The sequence below is a fragment of the Euprymna scolopes genome, chromosome 29, assembly GCF_053919585.1.
Source record: "Euprymna scolopes isolate OS-2025 chromosome 29, ASM5391958v1, whole genome shotgun sequence".
NCBI lineage: Eukaryota > Metazoa > Mollusca > Cephalopoda > Sepiida > Sepiolidae > Euprymna > Euprymna scolopes.
In genome coordinates this window covers 9,919,545-9,941,182 of record NC_136510.1, presented here as the reverse complement: position 1 = coordinate 9,941,182, position 21,638 = coordinate 9,919,545, and the positions used below count along the sequence as shown (strand labels likewise).

The 21,638-nt window shown below is 32.7% G+C and overlaps 1 protein-coding gene across 5 annotated transcripts in view; it reads left to right on the top strand.

The window, feature by feature from the left end:
- LOC145252478 (caskin-2-like) overlaps positions 1-21,638 on the top strand; it is a 969,745-nt gene that overhangs the window by 725,437 nt on the left and 222,670 nt on the right. For 3 of the 5 annotated variants that reach the window (XM_080111904.1, XM_080111903.1, XM_080111901.1), the window contains 2 exons: positions 10,660-10,860; positions 19,419-19,498. In XM_080111904.1, coding sequence (XP_079968030.1) covers positions 10,660-10,860; positions 19,419-19,498 — 281 coding nt within the window. The remainder of the gene's footprint in view (positions 1-10,659; positions 10,861-19,418; positions 19,499-21,638) is intronic. The other 2 variants (XM_080111905.1, XM_080111902.1) reach the window with 1 other exon arrangement.

Genomic DNA, 21,638 nt, shown 5'->3' with positions numbered 1-21,638 from the left:
TCGGATAATTATTGTACGCGGGAATTAATGAAGCTCTTTGGAAAGTAAATAGCCAATTTCTGGCTCGTGTCCTATTCGGCAGGACAATGGATGAAAAGTATTTACGCTTCAGTGAGGTCCTTATCCTTCATTGGATAGTATTTAACTACGCTCCGAATGGGAGTGGGCGGTGTGAAAGGGTGAGGTTTTGTTGATGCCCATGATGCCAAAACATCATCATCAGTAGTATCATCATAATTTTAACGTCCGTTTTTACATACTGGCTTATGTTGGATGGCTTTTTGAAATTAACTTCCAAACTTACCTATCTTTAACTGCAAGCAGAATGGAAGTGTGTGGTGTGAAAGGGTGAGGTTTTGTTGATGCCGATGTCGCTCCCCACATTTAACAACATTCTGACCAGTAGTGACAGGAGAAAGAAAAGATCAAAGTAAAAGTTGTAAATATAAAGGATAGTAATTGTTGTATTTTGTCACCAATAAAATAAAATTGTCAACAATAACAACCAAGATGAGGAAGTCAGTCCGACAAACTCAATCAATAAAGGATAGTGTTGCCATTATAGCAACTTTATGTATATTTAATTGACTCTGTTCAATTAACTGCTTCATAAATAAAACAAAATACCCGAGTTTACTGTTTACTTATTTTCCTTATTTCTTTTTATATCTATATATTCTGACATATATTGATCTGTCAAACATCACCATCCTAAGTTTATTGTCCATTTTACATGTGTGCATGTGTTGGACAGCCTTTTGAAATTAACTTCCAAACCAATCCATCTCTGGCCAGCTATTTATTTATATCTCTTTCTCTCAAGTACATTTTTATCACTTTCCCTACCAGATCAGGCTGTCTGAAGATATTGGCCTCCTGAGATAAAATGCACCTAACATTGATGTGTTTTGTTTTTCTATTTCTTTTTTCAAAACTCAGTTATGTTCTGTAAAACCCAAACTATAAAACAACGACCTACCTTTTCCCCGTTCCCATTTTCTCTATCTCCTTCCCCTACTTCCCGACTGGTTTCTCAACTTAAAATGTACCAAACATTAATACTGTAACCCTTTTCCCTCTGCCATAGCAAACCTCAGTCATGTTCTGCAGAACAGGGAACAAAAACAACAAAACCCACAACAAGACAACCAAACGAAACACTACAAACTAATGATTGAAAATACAAAGAGCTTGAAGAATAGAATCTTTCTACAAAATGACTGGATGTAACACGAATAACCCAAAGGGGTTGATGTACTATGAAACAAAATGACTAATCGTACCTTCATCAAATAAAAAAATATTGCAACACCATGAATAACGTCCGCAAGGACCCATTGCACAGTGGTTAGAGTATGTGGAAAAATCAGTTGTAAAAGTGATATCCTTCTGAAAGTTCAAGGTTCAATCCTCAGTGTGACAATTGAAAAATACAATTGTGAATTACTTAGAACTTCTATCCATAAATGGCTGATGGAACAAGAGCATGCTACCCTTGTGAAGTAAAAAAAAAAGGGTTCCGTTCGAAATTCCATCAAAATTCCCGAGTTCAACAGAAACATTCCAGAGTTCAACAAAATACACTTGAAGAAGGTCGGAGGTTACATCGGCCGAAACGTTGTGAAAATGACACTCAAGATGAGAACAGTAATCCAACTAATACAAATAACCAATCCTCATCTCAAAAATTCAGAAACATCACCATGAATAAATATTTGAATATCTACAAAACTTGATGTATAAAAACTTTTGCCGAAATGATCAAACCCGAAAAGGGTTGATATGCTATAAAACAAAACAACCAAACCAAACATAGTGGATAAATATTTAAAGATATAAACTACTTAAGGCATAAAACTTTTTTTCTAAAATTAATGGATTCTGCATTAAATAACCCGAAAAGGGTTGATATGCCGTAAAACAAAACAACCAAATCACTTTCTTCCATATTTTACTTGGCCCTTTTTTCAACTATTCTAACCAGAACCTTCATTCATTCTTTCAAAATGGCCATACCATCAAAGTGTCCTCTTTTGCAGATATCTCTCTATACTGTCCAAATTTAACCTTCCTCTGAGGTCATCAGATCTAAGATTGTCCTTAAGACCCACATATTGTTCTCATTTTTCTCTGTGTATTGCATTGTATTTCCTTAGGTTTCACTTCTATGCCAAATTGCATACACATGCCTGATAAACACTTTCCTTGGTCGACAGTGGTAATGCTCTGCTAGTTTGTAATGACTGAAATTCCATCCACTAGCAATCACTCCACCCTATGCTCCAGTTATATCACCAATATGAGGTGCCTTCAATAAGTTTCCAGACTTTTTTCTTATGCGCACTTTTATTGATAATACACACATGAAACTTTCGTCTCCTTCAAAGTAATCTCCTCCAACTGCAATGCACTTGTTGTACCATTCCAACAACTTCTGGAAGGCCCAATGACCCTCATGACAGCCTCTTTCATCTCCTCAATTGTTTTATAATGACAGATTCTAGGATTTTTCTGGAGTTTAGGTAACAACCAAAAGTCACAGGGAGCAAGGTCTGGACTATAGGGAGGGTGAGGAACTGTATTGATGCCCATCTTGGTCAAACATTCTGTGTTAAGTATGGAGTTGTGTATGGAGCTGTGAATGAAGATTTGCACAAATGCAAATCTTCCACATCTTCAATTCCTCACAAATAATTGTGTGTACAGTTCCCACACTGACATCAAACTGTGCATATATTGTCTCTATAGACACACGACGATCCTTATCCATGAAATTTTTTATTTGGCCAATCAGCTCATGTTCTGACTTCACATCTCCTCCTTCCTCACAGACTCCCTGCCTTCTTTGAATTTCTTATGTCACTTAAAAACTGATGTTCGATTCATGCAAGATGGTCCAAAAGCAGTCTGAAGCATTCCATACGTTTCTGTGGCATTTTTTCCAAGTTTAAAACAGAATTTCATTGCATATCGTTCTTTTAAAGTGTCCTTATATCCAGATTGCATTTTTTTAAATTCACCTGCTGTGACAATCAGGCTTTGGTAGAGCGTATTCCAATTCCTGCTGTAGCTGTTCATTTGAACCTGAAATCATGAAAATTGGTCAGTCATCTCATAAGATGTATAGCAATAACATACTGAATTTTCAAGAATTCACAACAATTGTAAATGCCTGTACAAAGAGTCTGGACACTTATTGCAAGCACCTCATAGCATAACTTCTAAACAATCTCCATTATCAAGTTATCTTATCAGATTTTTAAAGTCAAACCCAAATAGTATTTAAGTTGACATATCAAACTTTTTTTGTTCAGCCCAATAATCATCTACAAAAAAAAAAAAGACCAGCAAGGGTGATAACATGCTTTACATCTATATAAATATAACAGTAGATTTATGTGTACATATTTAACCAATAAATTTTTCAACTACTGGTAACATAACACTGAAACTAACAGGAAATAATAATCAGACAATAAGGATGGTATGGTTTATAACGAGTTAAATCTTTGTTAGGATGTATGAATAACGCATGCATATATACATATATCGGCAAGTGGAAATGCAAAAATGTTACTTTTAATTTGTCGACATATTTTTACTTCTTTCTGCGCATGCCCCAAATCATTTCATTTCTTCAAGTTGTTTAATATTAAATTTTTCTTACCTATCTCTCAGCTGGAATGCTAAATGTTTTATTTAGCTAGAATCGAAACTAAAACATTTAGTCCTCCAGCCTTAGTTGTTACTGCTTGAGCTATCATCAGATGGATTAGAAAACGTTAAAATTTAACTAACTTTAACATATATTATAAATGTATATTTGCGCATACATAGAAATAACATGTTTAGTCAACTTACTCCTGCCAAGTTTCTTTTCTTTTTTTTTTTTTTTTCAATTTTGACCACTTGGCTGCTATTTTTATCGGCTACAGACAAAATCAAAATTCTTTTACAGGCCCAAATCCCCTATATATCAATTTTCAAGTCAGTAGACCAAAAATTGACAAAGGAGTTTAGTAGAGACTGTTCCTCAGGCAAACAATTCTTATATATATATATATATATATATATATATATATATATATATATTATTTCTAGTATTCCGAATTTTACTGGGTTCATATAATTCAGTTATCGTTCATATACCAATAAATTTTAAGCCAAAAAGAGATGACTTAAACTGTAAGCTACAAAATTATCAGATTTCATAATTCAGCATTCATATATTGTTTTAACAAAATCAAGACTCCAAAAAAGGAATTGGTAGCAACAAAAAGTGTATTTCATTGTTCGTTACAATTGTTTCAAGACCATTTGGACAAATTCAAACATTATGACGTTTGAAAATTTTCACATGAACAGCCTTTCTTCAGACTTATTGAATAAAAAACACTTTAACAATAGAACATTATGGAAAACATTTACCTTAAAAGGAAAAGAAAACAAGCAAAACTATTTTACCTTTGTCGCATCCTCGCAAGGTATTTTTTAAAGTTATATATATATATATATATATATAAGCATTGTCTTGGAAGTTTCTTTTAAAACTAAAAACAAATGTCCTTCGTTGGAACATTATTTTGTCAGTAAGTCAATTAATCTCCTACGTCGCTCAATAGTTTTACTTACATGAACCAACAATAGTACCAATGTTCTTAAAGGGATCATCAGTTGTTTACCATGAAACACTGTTTCAGGGATTTAAAAACAAAACGGTATATTATGGCTCTCTAGCAGTGTGGATCAAACACCACCTCTCTCAAAACAAATATATATATAAGAAACATGTTTCTTAACTGTTGAACACTAAATGAAAAGTCAGTCAGCCTATGTGTGAGATCGCAACCTCTCAGTCGCTTGATCACTACAGATCGACAGTAACGTTTATACTTTTATATATGTTTAAGCTCACTTGAATATCGTTGCGATTGATGTTTGTCCTGTGGTTATGGTCCTTGCAAATGGAGAAAGAGAAGGCCTTGTTGCGGGGTTAGAATCTCACGACCAGCGGCAATCATAACTTGCTGCACTGATGATTCCTGAAGGAGGAAATAATGTTTAATGCCAACAGCATCTGTTGGTATTAAAAATAATTATATATATATATATATATATATATATATATATATATATATTTCTTCAGTGGTGAAAAGAACCGGACGAGAGTGCTCAATGTGTAGCCAAAGCAGTATATGGACTCCATCTATGAATTCTGACGAAGATGGTTGGATCCCTCCTCATCTTCAGAGGATATCTTCCTCGCGGAAACAATATGTAAATTCATTCTGGACTCACAGCAATAAATTTTATATATATATATATATATATATATATATATATATATATATATATATATATATTTCAAATATAAATAATAAAACAAAATTTTTCCAATAGCTTTATAGTGTAAGGCTTGGGCTGTAATAAAACTGTTTAATATTATTGGTTTATTGTCGTATGAAATATATATTGACTATGTTTCAAGGCTATTGTAGTTATTATTGGTTGAATGTGAATGAGATTTCTTTAAATGCTGAATCTCATTGTTTACAAACGAGGGTTCGGTGTTGCTAATGTGCAACGCAACATGTAGTAAGAGTAGTGTCCTTCTTTGTTCGTTCATTTATTCCATCATTCGTTCCATTGGTTCGGATCCAGCTTGCCGTTTCCTCGTGCATTACAGAAGTGAAATCTTGGCGTTATTGGAGACCAAATCTAAACATCTTCCGCATCCTTTTATTGCTTCATCTTTACACTGAACAAGATGCAAATGATAAAAACGATGCTTAACAAAAAGAACGACGCATTTCAAGAGGTTTCCATGCAATCGCTGCATTAAACTATGAAAATTCTATTTCAGACTTAACTGTGACAGACTGACGAAAATTCTGCTCCAAACTTAATCGTGACAGCCTGATAAAAATTCTGTTTCAAACTTAATCGTGACAGCCTGATGAAAATTCTATTTCAAACTTAAATGTGACAGTCTGATGAAAATTCTATTTCAAACTTAATTGTGACAGAAATTCTATTTCAAACTTAATTGTGACAGACTGACGAAAATTTTGTTTCAAACTTAATCGTGACAGTCTGATGAAAATTCTATTTTAAACTTAAAGTATGATAGACAGTCATATTCTCACATCAGTTATATTGAAGCAATTGGCTCCCAAAATGACTGCTAAATTTTATCGACTAATTCTGTTTGATTTTCTAAACAGCGACAGGACAAATTACGCTGCCGTACTAATTTGTCATCTGTTTTTGTTTTTTTAAGAAACACTTTTTGATTTTATTTGTTTCTTACAAAACACATCTTTTTTGACCCTACCACTAGACGGAAGTCACTCTGGAAATAATGATTTGATTTTATTATTTAGCAGTCATTTTTGGGGAGCTAACCGTTTCAATATAACTAGTACATATAATAAAACCAGTTCTGTGGTGAAAATATTATTTCTAAATTGTTACGTAAAGACCAACAAAATGCATTTTTTTTAATGTTATTTCAGATGTAAAGTGTGACAGACCAATAGACTTGAGTTTTCGTTAGAAGCAAAGTGTGCTGTCTGTTTTCATATTTGATTTTTTTTCTGTTCTCCGTTAACTAAGAAATCCTTGTAGACTGCATGAATTTTTATTTTGGTACTTATCTAGTTTAAAACCACATCTCTGGCAATTTCACGCCAGCATCTTCTGGCAATGTAAGCAACTGAAAGATGAAGAAGCGATTTGAAAACACTTTTCAAAGATCATGTCAAGTTGGCTTAATGATTATCGTACTTGACTCACTTTAGGTTTTGGTTTCGATCTCAGCTTGAGTATTTTGTTTTTACTTATGAGTAGTGAACTGTTTAGAAAAAAAACAAGACTTGCATGCACATGTCTTAGTTTCTTTATGAATTAAAATATAATATTTATGCAGATTTTACGACTGGGCAACGCCGGTCGGTATGCTAATATATATATATATATATATATATATATGTATATATATATATATATATATATATATATATATATATATATATATGGGACAATTCCAAAGTTTTTCCCTATTCTGAAATAATTAGATTCCAATTCTTTTAAAATCACTAAATATTTAGCTTTAGAGTTGTTGTTTTTTTTTTTTTAATTACCGTGAAAATCTATGTGATATATTTTCATTAACGTGAAAATCTATGTGATATATTTTCATTAACGTGAAAATCTATGTGATATATTTTCATTAACGTAAAAATCTATGTGATATATTTTCATTAACGTAAAAATCTATGTGATATATTTTCATTAACGTAAAAATCTGTGTGATATATTTTCATTAACGTGAAAATCTATGTGATATATTTTCATTAACGTGAAAATCTATGTGATATATTTTCATTAACGTGAAAATCTATGTGATATATTTTCATTAACGTGAAAATCTATGTGATATATTTTCATTAACGTAAAAATCTATGTGATATATTTTCATTAACGTGAAAATCTATGTGATATATTTTCATTAACGTGAAAATCTATGTGATATATTTTCATTAACGTAAAAATCTATGTGATATATTTTCATTAACGTAAAAATACATTTGTGTGGGTGATCTATAGATTTTATATTTGTTTGTAGGTTAAAACAAATACACGTTTACCATTTTATCTTTATTAGCAATAATGGAAAATTAAGTTATTAACAAAAAACAAACTAAATAATAAATTATAAGTATCATTTTTGGCATCGGAAAGTAGGCACAATTTTCTCCGGTTCTGATACGGATTCTGATACCTTAAAAAATACCAATTACTCTCAACATAACCACACACACACACACACATATATATATATATATATATATATATATATATATATATATATATATACTAGACTACCCGTGACCCATTGGGTCAGTATGTTATATTAATGTATGAACGTGACACATAACAGAAACATTCCTATGAAAGTATATTAAAATGAAAAAAGAATATAGATAGATTTCTGTGAGTCGTTCTGTTTATAATTGTTTATTTAAAAAAAAACAAAAAAACTTACAGCCATTGAATTATAAGTGGGTTGTCGTACTTATAGGTAAATGTGCGCTGAACAGATACCGTAATACTTAAAGTTGAATTAAAATTTTTATATATCATTTTGAAAGGAGATTGTTAGTTGAAAGTACAGAATAGTTAAAAACGCTCTCCCCATGTTTAGAATGGCTTTTTAAATAGAAAATGAAAATAAAATAACTTTTTTTTTCATTTATTTTAAACAAACATTCATGACCTATTGGGTCGAGTATTTAATTTATATGTTAATAATAAGGTCAATAAAACTAATTTAGACAATGCGGAAATGAACGATGTAAAAAAAAAAGAAGAAAGTATTAACAATTGTTTATTTGGATAATTTAAACGTGAAAAAAATAATTGGAATGCTGAAAACGTACACAGTAAAACAATAGGTTTTATTGTCGACTTAATTATTTACACTGTTATGGGTTTACGTTTGTGTACATATGCACAACCAGAACTCATAAACCGGATGTTGGGTTACAACACCCATTACAAAATCATTTGAGTTTTATAATTATACTAGCATTACAGCCCGGCGATGCCCGGGTGTTTGGAGGTGTATGTTGAGCAAAAAAAAAAAAAGCGGTCAATTTTTTTAACTTTGACCCATATTATGACCCCCTTAACATTTATTGTTTGGGGCTCAAATCCAGTTATTAAGTTAGATCCATGTCCAAGGTACCTATATCTAAAATTTCAAGTGCTTAGACCCAAAATTGTCGGAGGAGTTTGGTAGAGTTCTCAAAGGTCAAATCATTGAATTTTGTCCCCTTAACAGCTAAATTTCTGGCCAAAATTGATTACGAAGTTTTTCCCAAATCTCAGTACACTGTATATTAAATTTCGAGTCTGTAGACTTAAAATTGACAGAGTTATTGGGTATGGAAATGTACACAGACACATTCACTTTTATATATATATATATATATATATATATATATATATATATACTAGCATTTCAGCCCGGCGTTGCCCGGGTGTTTGGATGTGTATGTTGAGCAAAAAAAAAAAAAGTGGTAGTAGGAAGGCAGGCTCGAACCAGTACCGTAATGGAGGAAAAGAACGGGGAAAAACCTAACGTTTATGCTGTTACGACCAACGCCAAACCAGAAGCAACATTTTTTTAAACTAAGGCTAGACAATCTAAAGGAGAGGATAACTTTAAAAAATAACGGCGAAAAAAGTGACCCCCCCCCCTGTAGAAAAGTGGCTAGTTGAAGGGGAAGATATTAATGTTTTTAGCCAATTTTTTGATATTTTTCGTATGAAAGATCGAACTTTAAAACGATACTGATCTTGGTAAAATCCGTTGCCTCTATTGAAAGTTTAAGGCAGACATGCAAACAGACATACATTTATATATTGGTAACTAAAAATTTTCGACCCAAACTGATGAAAAAGCTTGCCCTATCTCTGAATACCCTTTATGTAAAATTTCAAATATTTAGAACAGAAATTGTCTGAGTAATTTGGAAGAGATCACAGAGGTCAATTTTTTAAAAACTTTGACCGCTATTATGACCCCTTAACATTTATTGTTTTGGGCTCAAATCAAGTTATTAAGTTAGATCCATGTCCAAGGAACCTATATCTAAAATTTCAAGTGCTTAGACCCAAAATTGTTGGAGGAGTTTGGTAGAGTTCTCAAAGGTTTAACTTTGACCCCTTAATCGCCAAATTTCTGGCCCAAAACCGATTACATCGATTTTCCCAAATCTCAGTACCCTGTATATCAAAGTCCGAGTCTGTGGACTAAAAATTGACAGTTATTGCGTAGGAAAATGTACACAGACACGTTCACTTATACATATATATATATATATATATATATATATATATATATATATATATATATATGTGAATGTATATAAAAAAGTTTTTATTTTTTTAACTCTAATTCATCAAAATTCCAATTACATGAGAAACGAAACAAATTAAACGTAAAACAAACATAATCAACATGACACAAAACAAAATGTTCAAAACGTTTCGTGTGTTGAGCTCAGTAGTTATTTCTTACACAACAAATGGGCAAAAAGTCAGTTAAACAGGATTATTTTGTAATCTATTCAAGCTTTTAAAAAAATTGACGGCATAATTCCAAAAGGGTTTCATCAATGTTTGGAAATTTCCAAAAGGGTTTCATCAATGTTTGGAAATTTCCAAAGGGTTTCATCAATGTTTGGAAATTTCCAAAAGGGTTTCATCAATGTTTGGAAATTTCCAAAAGGGTTTCATCAATGTTTGGAAATTTCCAAAGGGTTTCATCAATGTTTGGAAATTTTCAAAGGGTTACAAAAATGCTTTAAAAGTTCAAAAGGCTTTTTATAAATGCTTTAATATTTTAAGTCTTCTATAAATGCTTTCAAGTTGCAAAAGGCTTTTTACAAATGCTTTAAAATTACAAAAGACTTTCATGCTTATAAATTGCAAAAGTTCTTTTTTAATAAATATTTAATATACATAACAAATTTCAACGGTTCATAGTAATTATTTTTTAATTTTTACTAAAATTTTCGGTGAAAATCCATCTGTGCATACATTGCTTTTATTTAAGGGATAATTAGTATTTTATTTTTCATTTGTTTCCAGCAGTTCCTGACCGACCCCTATCACAACGCCTGTCCAATCCACAAACTACGGTGCCTGCCGGCATTCAAATGCCTGATATCATTAACCGAAACAGTCTGGGCTACGGGACCACCCCACGCACCTCCCACAGCAGTATAGGAGAGGATACATTCCCTCCACCTCCTGCTTCACCAATTAATATGGCCACAAGCCAAACAAATGGTAAGTAATGCTTTAATTTTCCACGTCTTTGACAAATTTCATTTTGGAATTTATCTTGTGATGTCTTTGGGTGCTCTAAAATATACTCGGAATCATACTCTTATGATTTTAATTTGCTGACGATATAATATATCATTATCTATATATTTTTTTGGTCCTCCGACAAAAGGAGAGTGGACCTGTAAATTCACCCTTGTCCGTTTGTCTGTCCGCACTTTTCTTGGAATTTTTGGAAATTTTGCACAAACATTAAACATGATATGCATAAAAAAATAACAGAACAGATTTTCCTGGAAAACTCCGGGTGCTCCCTCAGCGGTGCCTTTTGGGTTAAAATGTCTAAAATTGACAGTTTTGTGCTTATTAAAGAAAAATCGATGCTTTGGATTTTTATAAAACTTTCTGAAAAGTTTCTATATAATTTTGTTTGTCTATACTTCACGCTAACTCTTGGGTGTGCCCCAGGGACTCTTTTAGGATTAATAAAAACACTCCATTTTTGGGACTATTTTACCATATTTGTCCAAAATTTTCTGTGTATGTCTATTTAGTAGTTTTGCATGGTGCTGAACTCAAATTTAAATACGTTAAGGTTATGGTATAGCTGAAAATGTCTTAATTATTAAATCATTTCTCTCTGATAGGTTCATATAAGTAGTAGTTGATGGGCAGTAATCAGAAGCTCACAGTATTAATGCTGGAGTCCACCAGGGGTCCATCCTGGGCCCAACTCTCTTCCTGATCTACATTAATGATCTCCCAAAACACATACTTACATCATTCGTAGACATTTATGCTGATGACACTACCATCTACGGTAACACATCTAGGACTGTAAACGACCAAGTTCTCTCTGATTCTCTCTCTTCTGATCTTGAGCATGTGGTACAATGGGGAAAGGAGTGGCTGGTTACTTTTAATGCATTTAAAACCAAGCTTTTATTTTTACATCATCAACGCTCTGATCCCCATCTGGCATCAATTGAAATAAATGGCTTTCATCTTGGGGTGGCCTCATGTTTTGACAAGATTCTGGGCTTGACTTTACTCTTGATCTTAAATGGAACATGTACATCAAATTTGTTGCCAAGGCCACTGGAAAAATGGTGGGATCCCTCTATTGGTCCAGTAGATATCTGACTACTGATGCAATTCCCTATCTATATAAGAGCCAAGTACGTCCAAGGATAGAGTATTGTTGCCACATCTGGGCAGGAGCTGCTAGAAAGGACTTATCCTGCCTTGATAGAGTTCAAAATAGATTTCAGAGCCTCATAGGGAATGTCCTTTTCTCTTCCCTGCAACCTCTATCTCACAGAAGAGATGTTGCAAGTTTTTCTCTGCTTTATCGTTATTTTCATAGCAAGTGCTTGACTGAGCTTCAATCTATGGTTACCCCTCGCCAAACTTTTGCAAGAAACTCGTCTAGCTGAAAACGCTATCAATATTTACCCCCCCCCACTCTTTATCTGTGCCTAAACATAAACGTATATTCCATGAACAAAGCTTCTTTCTTAGAACTGCACGCCTGTGGAACTGTGTTCCGTTTTCTTGCTTTCCAGCTGACTACAATCTGATTATCATCAAGTCCAATGTAAACAAGTTTTTGATGAGCCGTTCAACTTAAGTTAACAAATCTACCAAATTTCCATTCTAACAATTACTATATTGTCCAATTGACTACTGTAATCTCTTAACCCTTATCCTCGAGTGGTCTCTGGGTCTTGATAAGTGGTGATGCCTATGTCCAAAAAAAAAAAAAAAATTACTCACCATCTGAACTTTATCAAAAACAGTTTTCATTAATAATTATTTTTCTATCTTATCGTTTTCCATAATTTTTGGATATGTTACTATTTGCGACATGGCCATTATGTAGGCGCCATTTGTTTTACTTGAAATTCAATATTTTGTTTAGTTTGTATAATATAGAAGCACCTAATAAAAATTATCGGAAAATAGGCACAATTTTACTTCCAATACTGATTTTGATACACCAAAAAGTTCTCATTTTTCCGATTCCGATTAATCGTCCCAACAATACTGACGAAACAGATTTATTCAGGTTATTCTTGTCTTTAGAATAAGGGAATTCTTGTCTTTATCTTTAAAAGGTCTGAAGGATTTGCTGTAATTCTCGTCATCATTATCTCGTGTCAATTATATTGTTGCTGGAAAGTGAGGGAATTGTTAATTTTCTTCCAGATTGAAATGTAGATGGCATCAAAGTGATACGCATCTAATTGCCAATGCAAGATTTGACGCATCTCAATTCCTAGTTCGTTATACTCTATACTTTTCATGCAGCCTATCAGATCAATAATCCCAGCCATACATACATACCACACACACATGCACACGGACACATATCTATCTGTGTCTGTGTGTGTACATTTCCCTACGCAATAACTCAGTCAATTTCCAGTGTACATACTTGAGATTTGGGAAAATCTTTGTAATCTATTTTCGGCTAGAAATTTGGCTGTTAAGTGATCAAAGTTTAACAATTTCACCTTTGAGAACTCTACTAAACTCCTCTACCAATTTTGGGTCTAAACACTTGCAATTTTAGATATAGGTTCCTTGGACATGGATCTAAGTTTATAACTTGATATGAGTCCCAAACAATAAATATTACGGTGTCATAATAGGGATCAAAGTTAAAATAATTGCCCTTTTTTTTTCTTTTTTTTTTTTTGCTCAACATACACCTCCAAATACCCGGGCAACGCCAAGCTGAAATGCTAGTATATATATATATGTAGTAAAAAAAATTGAAAAAATGGAACAGGCGATTTTGACTAAAGTTAATGCCTTATACAGCCTAATTTCACAGGTGCATTTGAGAAGTTTTATTACCACACAAGTAGAAATTCCGGGCATATAAAATCAACATTAGGCTCTTTTATATGACAGGGCGCTTTTGAAATGTTTTTGTTTAGAGCACAATTGAACCATGATACTTGATATTTGCATTTTTAAGTTTAATTTTTTTTTTTTTTTTTTTTTTAAATAGGCATCACCACTTATCAAAGCCAAGAGGCCACTCAAGGATAAGGGTTAAAGAGTGAACAGTAGACATTGGACAATATAGTAATCATTAGTAATGAAAATTTGGTAAATTTGATAACTTATATAGAACGGCTCATCAAGAACTTATTTACGTTAGACTTGAACACAACCATATTGTAGTCAGCCGGAAAGCAGGAAAACGGAAGACAATTCCACAGGCGTGAAGTTCTAAGAAAGAAGCTTTGTTCATGGAATCTGCGTTTAGGTTTAGGCACAGATAAAGAGTGGGGGGAATTATTGATAGTGTGTACAGCTAGACAAGTGTTTCTTGTGAAAGTTTGGCGAGGGGGGACCATAGATTGAAGCTCAGTTGAACACCTTCCATGAAAATAACGATACATCAGAGACAAACTCGCAACATCTCTTCTGTGAGATAGAGGTTGCAAGGAAGAGAAAAGGACATCTCCTACGAGGCTACGAAGTCTATTTTGAACTCTATCAAGGCAGGACAAGTCCTTTCTAGCAGCTCCTGCCCAGATGTGGCAACAATATTCCATCCTTGGACGTACCTGGCTCTTATATAGATAGAGAATAGCATCAGCAGTGAGATATTTACCGGATCGATAGAAAGATCCCACCATTTTTCCAGCGGCCTTGGCAGCAGATTTGATGTACGTGTTCCATTTAAGATCAGGAGTAAAGGTCAAGCCCAGAAGCTTGTCAAAACTTGAGGCCTCCTAAAGACGAGAGCCATTCATTTCAGTTGATGCCAGATGTGGATCAGAATGTTGATGATGTAAAGAGAGAAGCTTGGTTTTAGATGCATTAAAAGTAACCAGCCACTCCTTTCCCCATTGTACTAATTCAAACCATTATAGATAAAAATAATTTTATAAAATCAATAGTAGGTTCTCTACAGTGCAATGTAGGAATACAATGTATTGTGGACTAAGTCACTGCGAGGAGGCATGTGAATTGACTGAAATGAAAATAGAGCATGCGACTGGGATGCAAAATATTTTGGTTTCAATTCTAGCTGGTGGTATGAAGTAATTTTTTTTTTTTTTTTTTTTTTTTAAGTTTTGCTACCATATTCCGTATTAATAAATGCTAATATTTGCATGATTTTTACTTTTATTTAAACATATTTTACGGCGGGCAGAATAAAGAGGGCTATTGTATTAATATATAAATTCTTGCATATTTTGAAAGAAGGACTAAAAGATTAAACAAGAAAACAGGATTAGTGCTACTGGCGAGACCTTTTTTTTTTTTTTTTTACATATGCATCACCACTTATCAAGGCCCAGGGGCCACTCGAGGATAAGAGTTAAAGAGTGTACAGTAGTCAATTGGAAAATATAGTAATTGTCAGTAATGGAAATTCAGTAAATTTGTTAACTTAAGTAGAATGGCTTATCAAGAACTTGTTTACGTTGGACTTTAAGACAACCATTTTAGTCAGCTAGAAAGCAGGAAAACGGAAGACAGTTCCACAGCGGTGCACTTCTAAGAAAGAAGCTTTGTTCATGGAATCTACGTTTAGGATTAGACACTGATAAAGAGTGGGGGGGACTTATTGATAGTGTTTTCAGCTAGACGAGTGTTTCTTGTGAAAGTTTGGCAAGGGGGGACCATAGATTGAAGCTCAGTCGAGCACTTGCCATGAAAATAACGATAAAGCAAAGACAAACTCGCAACATCTCTTCTGTGAGAAAGAGGTTGCAGGAAAGAAAAAAAGGACATCTCCTACGAGGCTCCGAAATCTATTTTGAACTCTATCAAGGCAGGATAAGTCCTTTCTAGCAGCTCCTGCCCAGATGTGGCAAAAGTACTCCATCCTTGGACGAACTTGGCTCTTAAAACACACCTACTGCTCCTATCTCATGGGGGATATGGAAAAAGAATTGATGTTTCGTTTAATCAATAAGATACTTACGTATGAGGATGAAATATTCAAATATATCAAATACAACCTGGCAACGCTAGGTACTTCAGCTAGTAAATATATATATATATATATATATATATATATATATATAATTTCTCGTCTAAATTCACCGTTTCAGTTCAGTGTTTTTGAAGTCGTTGTCTTTTTAGACTTTTATATACAGCCGATTTTTTCTTTTCTTCTGATGAGAAGCATTTAGTTTCGAAATGCCATGCCGTATTTCCTTTTTTTTATAATCCTTATTGACCTGGTAATATAATAAAATTCCCTTGTAACTTTATTGCTTATCTTTATTTTTATTTCTACTATTATATAAAAGGAACATTGTCTATGTGTTTGTGAGTTCCCTGTAGACTCCGCAATGGCTGGGTCCATTTTTATGTATCTGGCGGTGTTCTAAGATAGTTAATAATCGAAAAAAAAAAAATCCAGTGAAAGAAGGAATTGGCGATTTTGACCTTATAAAATCTAACATCACAGGTGCATTTAAAATTTTATTACCACTGAAGCCGAAAGGTCTGGCACATAACATCAACAGTAGGTTCTTTGATATGACACAGGTGCGTTCGAAATGAATGTTTTTGTTTAGAGCACAATTGATTCATGATACTTGACTTTTGCATTTTAAACTTTAATTCAAGCCGTCATTAATATAAAAAAGTAATTTTATAAAATCAACAGTAATTTCTCTACAGTGCAATGCAGACTACAATGTATTGTCAACTAAGTTATTGCGGGGAGGCATGTGAACCTTACTCCCAGTGCACCATGATGGGTCCCCAACTAGAGCAGGCAATTATTTTATTTGATTTTAAAAAATGAGTGATTTCACCAATTTCGATGACAAAAATATGAGAGTATGGAACATTCATTGATCATGATTCAATCTCGGCCAGGCAACGTTGGGTCTCCCTGCTAGTTCTCTATTGTTCTATATAATTATAAAACTCAGATCAGCTTGGTCCATCCAGTTTCTGATTTCCAGTTTCAAAAAGTTTGTCTGCTTACCTATTCCATGGCCGTCTTAAGTCCGATATTAAAAGCCAGTGCTGCTATTCAAAGCATACACAAGGTCAACAATATTTTTTTATTCTAACTTATTTTAATGTGTTTTCCTTAAATATAATTTCATCTCGTTGAGTAAAAAAAAAAAAAAAAACTGATTTAAATATAAATATACAATATATAACTATAATCATATTTGTAACCATATTTACTGCTTTTAGTAGCGCTCCTGTGGATTCAGACAATTTATTTTTTCAGTCCTTACTTAAAAAATATTTTCTGTTCAAGGAGAGAGGAGGTAGAAACTTGTTTTTAGTAGGGCCTCCTTAATTTTAATTGATGCTTGCAGTAGTGCTCTGGAGGCTTCCTGAGTTTTATTTTTTTAATAAAAATGTTTTCTTAAGACAATAAAAGACAATATAATCTCCAAATCACTTTTTATTTTGAACATTTTTCATTCTACACTTTAAGGGTCAATGGGTAGACTAGTACTATTAAAAAAATAGCATGGATCGTTAAATGCAAAAACACCTTTTAAAAAGTTGTAAATAAATAAAAATAATGTCGGGGCTGGGTGGCAGATCGAACATTTCTCAAAGTGAAAAGTCGTAAAATAAAAAGAAAACAAAATAATAATAATAATGGCAGGGGGGGGGGCTTAATGAGGTAACGTCAAATTGAGGCTGTAAATAGGTTTTAAAAATAGGGGACGTTCTTTGTAAAACTGGACCCCCTTCCAAACTTTAAATATTTATTTATTTTTTTTTAATTAAAAAAAAAATCTGGTAGCTTAGTCTCCAATCTACAGAAATAGTTGAAAAAAGATGAAAAGAAAAAAATTGTAAGGGGGTGCCAATTGTTTAGGTGCACTTACATATTTTTTAAAGTTGTGCATGATTAAAACTAGAAATTGATTTAAAAAAAAAAAAACTACGATTTTGTGTCAAAAATTATTTATGATTATTTGTATTTTTCATTGCAAGTTGGAATTGTTTTCAAACAAAAAACAAAGCAAACGAAAAAAAAAAAACTACTTGATCAAGTTACATATTTAAAATTTTTTTTTTTTTTTTTTTTTTTTTTTTTACAACCTTACCACGCATAATTTACCTCCTAAAAAGAAATCAAAATCTACTTTTTTGGGGGCAATTATTTGATTTGATTTAAAAAAAATGAGTGATTTCACCAATTTCGATGGCAAAAATATGGGAGTATGGAACATTCATTGATCATGATTCAATCTCGGGCAGGCAACATTGGGTCTCCCTGCCAGTTCTCTATATATCTATATAATTATAAAACTCAGATCAGCTTGGTTGCTTGGGGGTTTAAACCGTCCATCCAGTTTCTGATTTCCAGTTTTACATATTTCAAAAAATATTTTTATTTATTTATTTATTTATTTATTTTTACAACCTTACCACGCATAGTTTACCTCCTAAAAAGAAATCAAAATCTACTTTTTGGGAGCTAATATGTTTCAACGGCCTTTAAAGATAATATAAAGGAAAGTATTTTTTTTTTTTTTTTTTTTAATAATTAAAGTTAACATTTTCGAGTGGGGGATCACTTTCCTATATAAATTTCACGTAAAATGAAACCCACTTCTTGGCGACGTAGCGAGGGATTTAATCGTTAGCATCTTTTTTTTTTTTTTTTTTTTTTTTTTTTTTCAAGTTTGGCAAGAGTAGGAGCAGAAAGGAGAAATGGGTTGGAGGTGGGGTCATAAGTTCCAAAATATAAAGGATTTTTCATTTAATCTAATGCCAATGGCGTTAAGACCTTTATTATCCTATGTATTCTGTATTGCTTTTTTCGTGCGCGCGTGCGTTCAATTTTTTGCGCGCGCCAAATTGCATATTATTTTCACTGGTCACCATGTTTGTTTTCGCATTCAATTTTTGCTCGTTTATACATCAATTCTGTATAGTCACTTGTACTTCTATACATCAATTCTGTATACTCATAGCTAGCTATAACATATACTGACCCAACGGGTCGTTTAGTAATATATAACTTGTGTATGTGTTTGCGTGTATGTGTACTTATGTAGGCATGTATACATAATTGTGTGTGTGTACATGTTGATACGAATGTTGTTTTCATTCTTTTTCTTGTTAATGCGTGAATATTGATGAAAAAAAAAATATATTAACAAGACTGTGTTTTGCGCAACTTGTGCATCTATGCACATGCAAACATAAATGTAATATTCTTTTTCTTTTTTTTTTTACTGACCATCATTGACCATTATCATATTAAACATTCAGCGGTCATTCTGCTCCCCACCGTTTATATTTCCCCGGACATCACCGAGCCAAAAAAAAAAGTGAATACTGCGGAAAAAAAAGAAGAGGGTGTGTCTATATCACTCTATCAACCGCAGGCTCTTGTCAGCGTCACCTCCGCCTTTCCTTTTTAGCCGGACCCCTCCCCCCCGTCTTCACATCCACCCTTGTCTTACACCCGCCACCACTCCACCCGTATCGTCCCGGCAACTGGCATTTCCGCTGACTGCAAGTGTCATCATCATCATCATCATCATCATCATCATCATCATTCTCTTCAATCTTTTCCTTTTTTCTTCCAGATAACGTGTTCGCAGACGGTGTCAATTTTTCGCAACCTCCTCCACCGCCATCCTACGGAGGAAACAACGTGCCTTCTCAGGTAAGTTTATAATTTAATCTACCTTTATTTTTATTTTATGTTTTCCTTTTGCTTCTTTCATATGGGGGTGGGGTTGTTGTTGTTTTTTTTTTGTTTGTTTTTTTTTTTTTTTTTTTTTTTTGTTCTGGATGACAGTCTGCCCAGTCCTTTCGTTGTCAACACTGGAGTTTAATTTTTAGGCAGAAAGTAACGCTTACATATTAATAATCCGTATGCCCACCAGTATTTAGTTTTCTCCCACCCCAAGAACTTAGACACCAGGGTCCGAAAGTGGGATTGAGAAGTCAATGCCCACCCCCTAGGAGGGGCACACTGATCTGCAAAAAATGCCTGGGCAGCCCCGTTGGCATTCCCTGGTAAGGGCGCCTCAGGTGATCAGCCATAAACTAACCCCTTCTCAAAAAGAGAAAACAAAGCCTGGAAGGGTGGACCTCCTAGAACTGCACATAACTCAACTCCCACCACAAATTCAACAGGGACAGCATCAGTACAGGAATGGTCTAATCTCTGTTGATTTTAGCGGCTCCGTTGATTTCTTTTCTTACCAGTTGATGCTTTGAGGGGCTTTGAGACCTTGTATCAAACGAAACGCATTAAAATTGCTAATCTTCAGGAGTTCAAGAATATTGGTTATTAATTGTGTGTAGTAGCGGCGTTGTCCGGGTGTCTTTTTACTTTCATTTTTGTCACCCTCCCCCTTTTGAACTATGCTGACAGTATTCAAAGAACTTCCTTTTTTTACTAATTTTTATAACTTTTTATTTCTAGATTTAAAAAGTTTTATTACTAAATTAATTTGTAGTTTTTACAACATTTTTTGAACACATTTTTAGAAAATAATTTTTTAGTTCTTTTTAACTTAATTTATATTTTTAAAGTCTTTTTATTTTTATTTATTTATTTATTTTTACTATTTTTTAAAAGTTTTTTTTGCTGTGCCGCTAATATTTAAAGGATGTTTTTTTTTACTATTTTTTATAAATTGTTTAAACTAATTTAAAAAAAAAAAAAAAAAAATTGTTATTTTTTTCCCAGATTTTTAAAGTTAATTTTACTAAATTAGTTTGAGGTTTTTTAAAATATTTTTAAAAAATAATTTTTTTACTTTTTTTCTCAACTAAATTAATTGTCTAGTGTTTTTAGTTTTTCCTGCTAATTTTATTTTATTTTATACTAAATTATTATTTTAACAGGATTTTGATTTGAATATCTGTTTTATTAGTCATTAAATTATTAATTGAACCAAATTCTAACAAAGCTATATCAAATTGCTGCTAATCTCATGTTTTATTTTCTGTTTAATTTTTATTCATAAAATTCTTGGATACAAAAAGCATTCAAAATTTTTAATGTATGAAAATTTGCTAAGAATTTTTAATCTGATTTTAAAAAATTTTCCATTCGACAGTTTAAATACTTCTAAATCTTTTTCAAATTTCAATGGATTAAAAATTCATTCATTTTTGTATTTCTTTTTGAACTATTAACATAACATTAAAATGCATTCTGGAGATTTAATTTTTAAATTAAATTATTTTTAAAATAATTTAAATTTTCGTTTTATTTTATGCTATTATATATTTTATTTCAATAAATATTCAATATACATATATATATATATATATATATATATATATATATATATATATATATATATATATATATATGTGTGTGTGTGTGTGTTTGCGTGTATCAATGGTTGTGTATGCTTCCTATAGAAAGAACGATTATAAAACTAAGTAAAAGTACATCCAAATATCAACTGTTCGGTGTGGGGACGGAATCTGTAATTGCCTGTTAAGGAAGTTATAAAGGTAAGACCTCCTTTAAAACTTTCAATATATTATATTTTGATGAAATTTTAACCAGGGCAGACAATGGAAGCAGTGTTGAATATTTTCGCCGTTTCCCTGGGAACTATGAGGGTCGATCACCATTAAAACTTTCAATACACATATATACTGATTTTAATGTAATTTATACCACAAACAGTCGTCTAGCTGCAACAGCTGCCAACATATTCCCCTGTCCATATCTGCCTAAATCTAAACGCAAATTTTATGAACAAAGTTCTTTTTCTAGAACTTTCTGCCTGTGAAACTCTATACTGTAGGTTTCTGCCTGTGGAACTCTATACTGT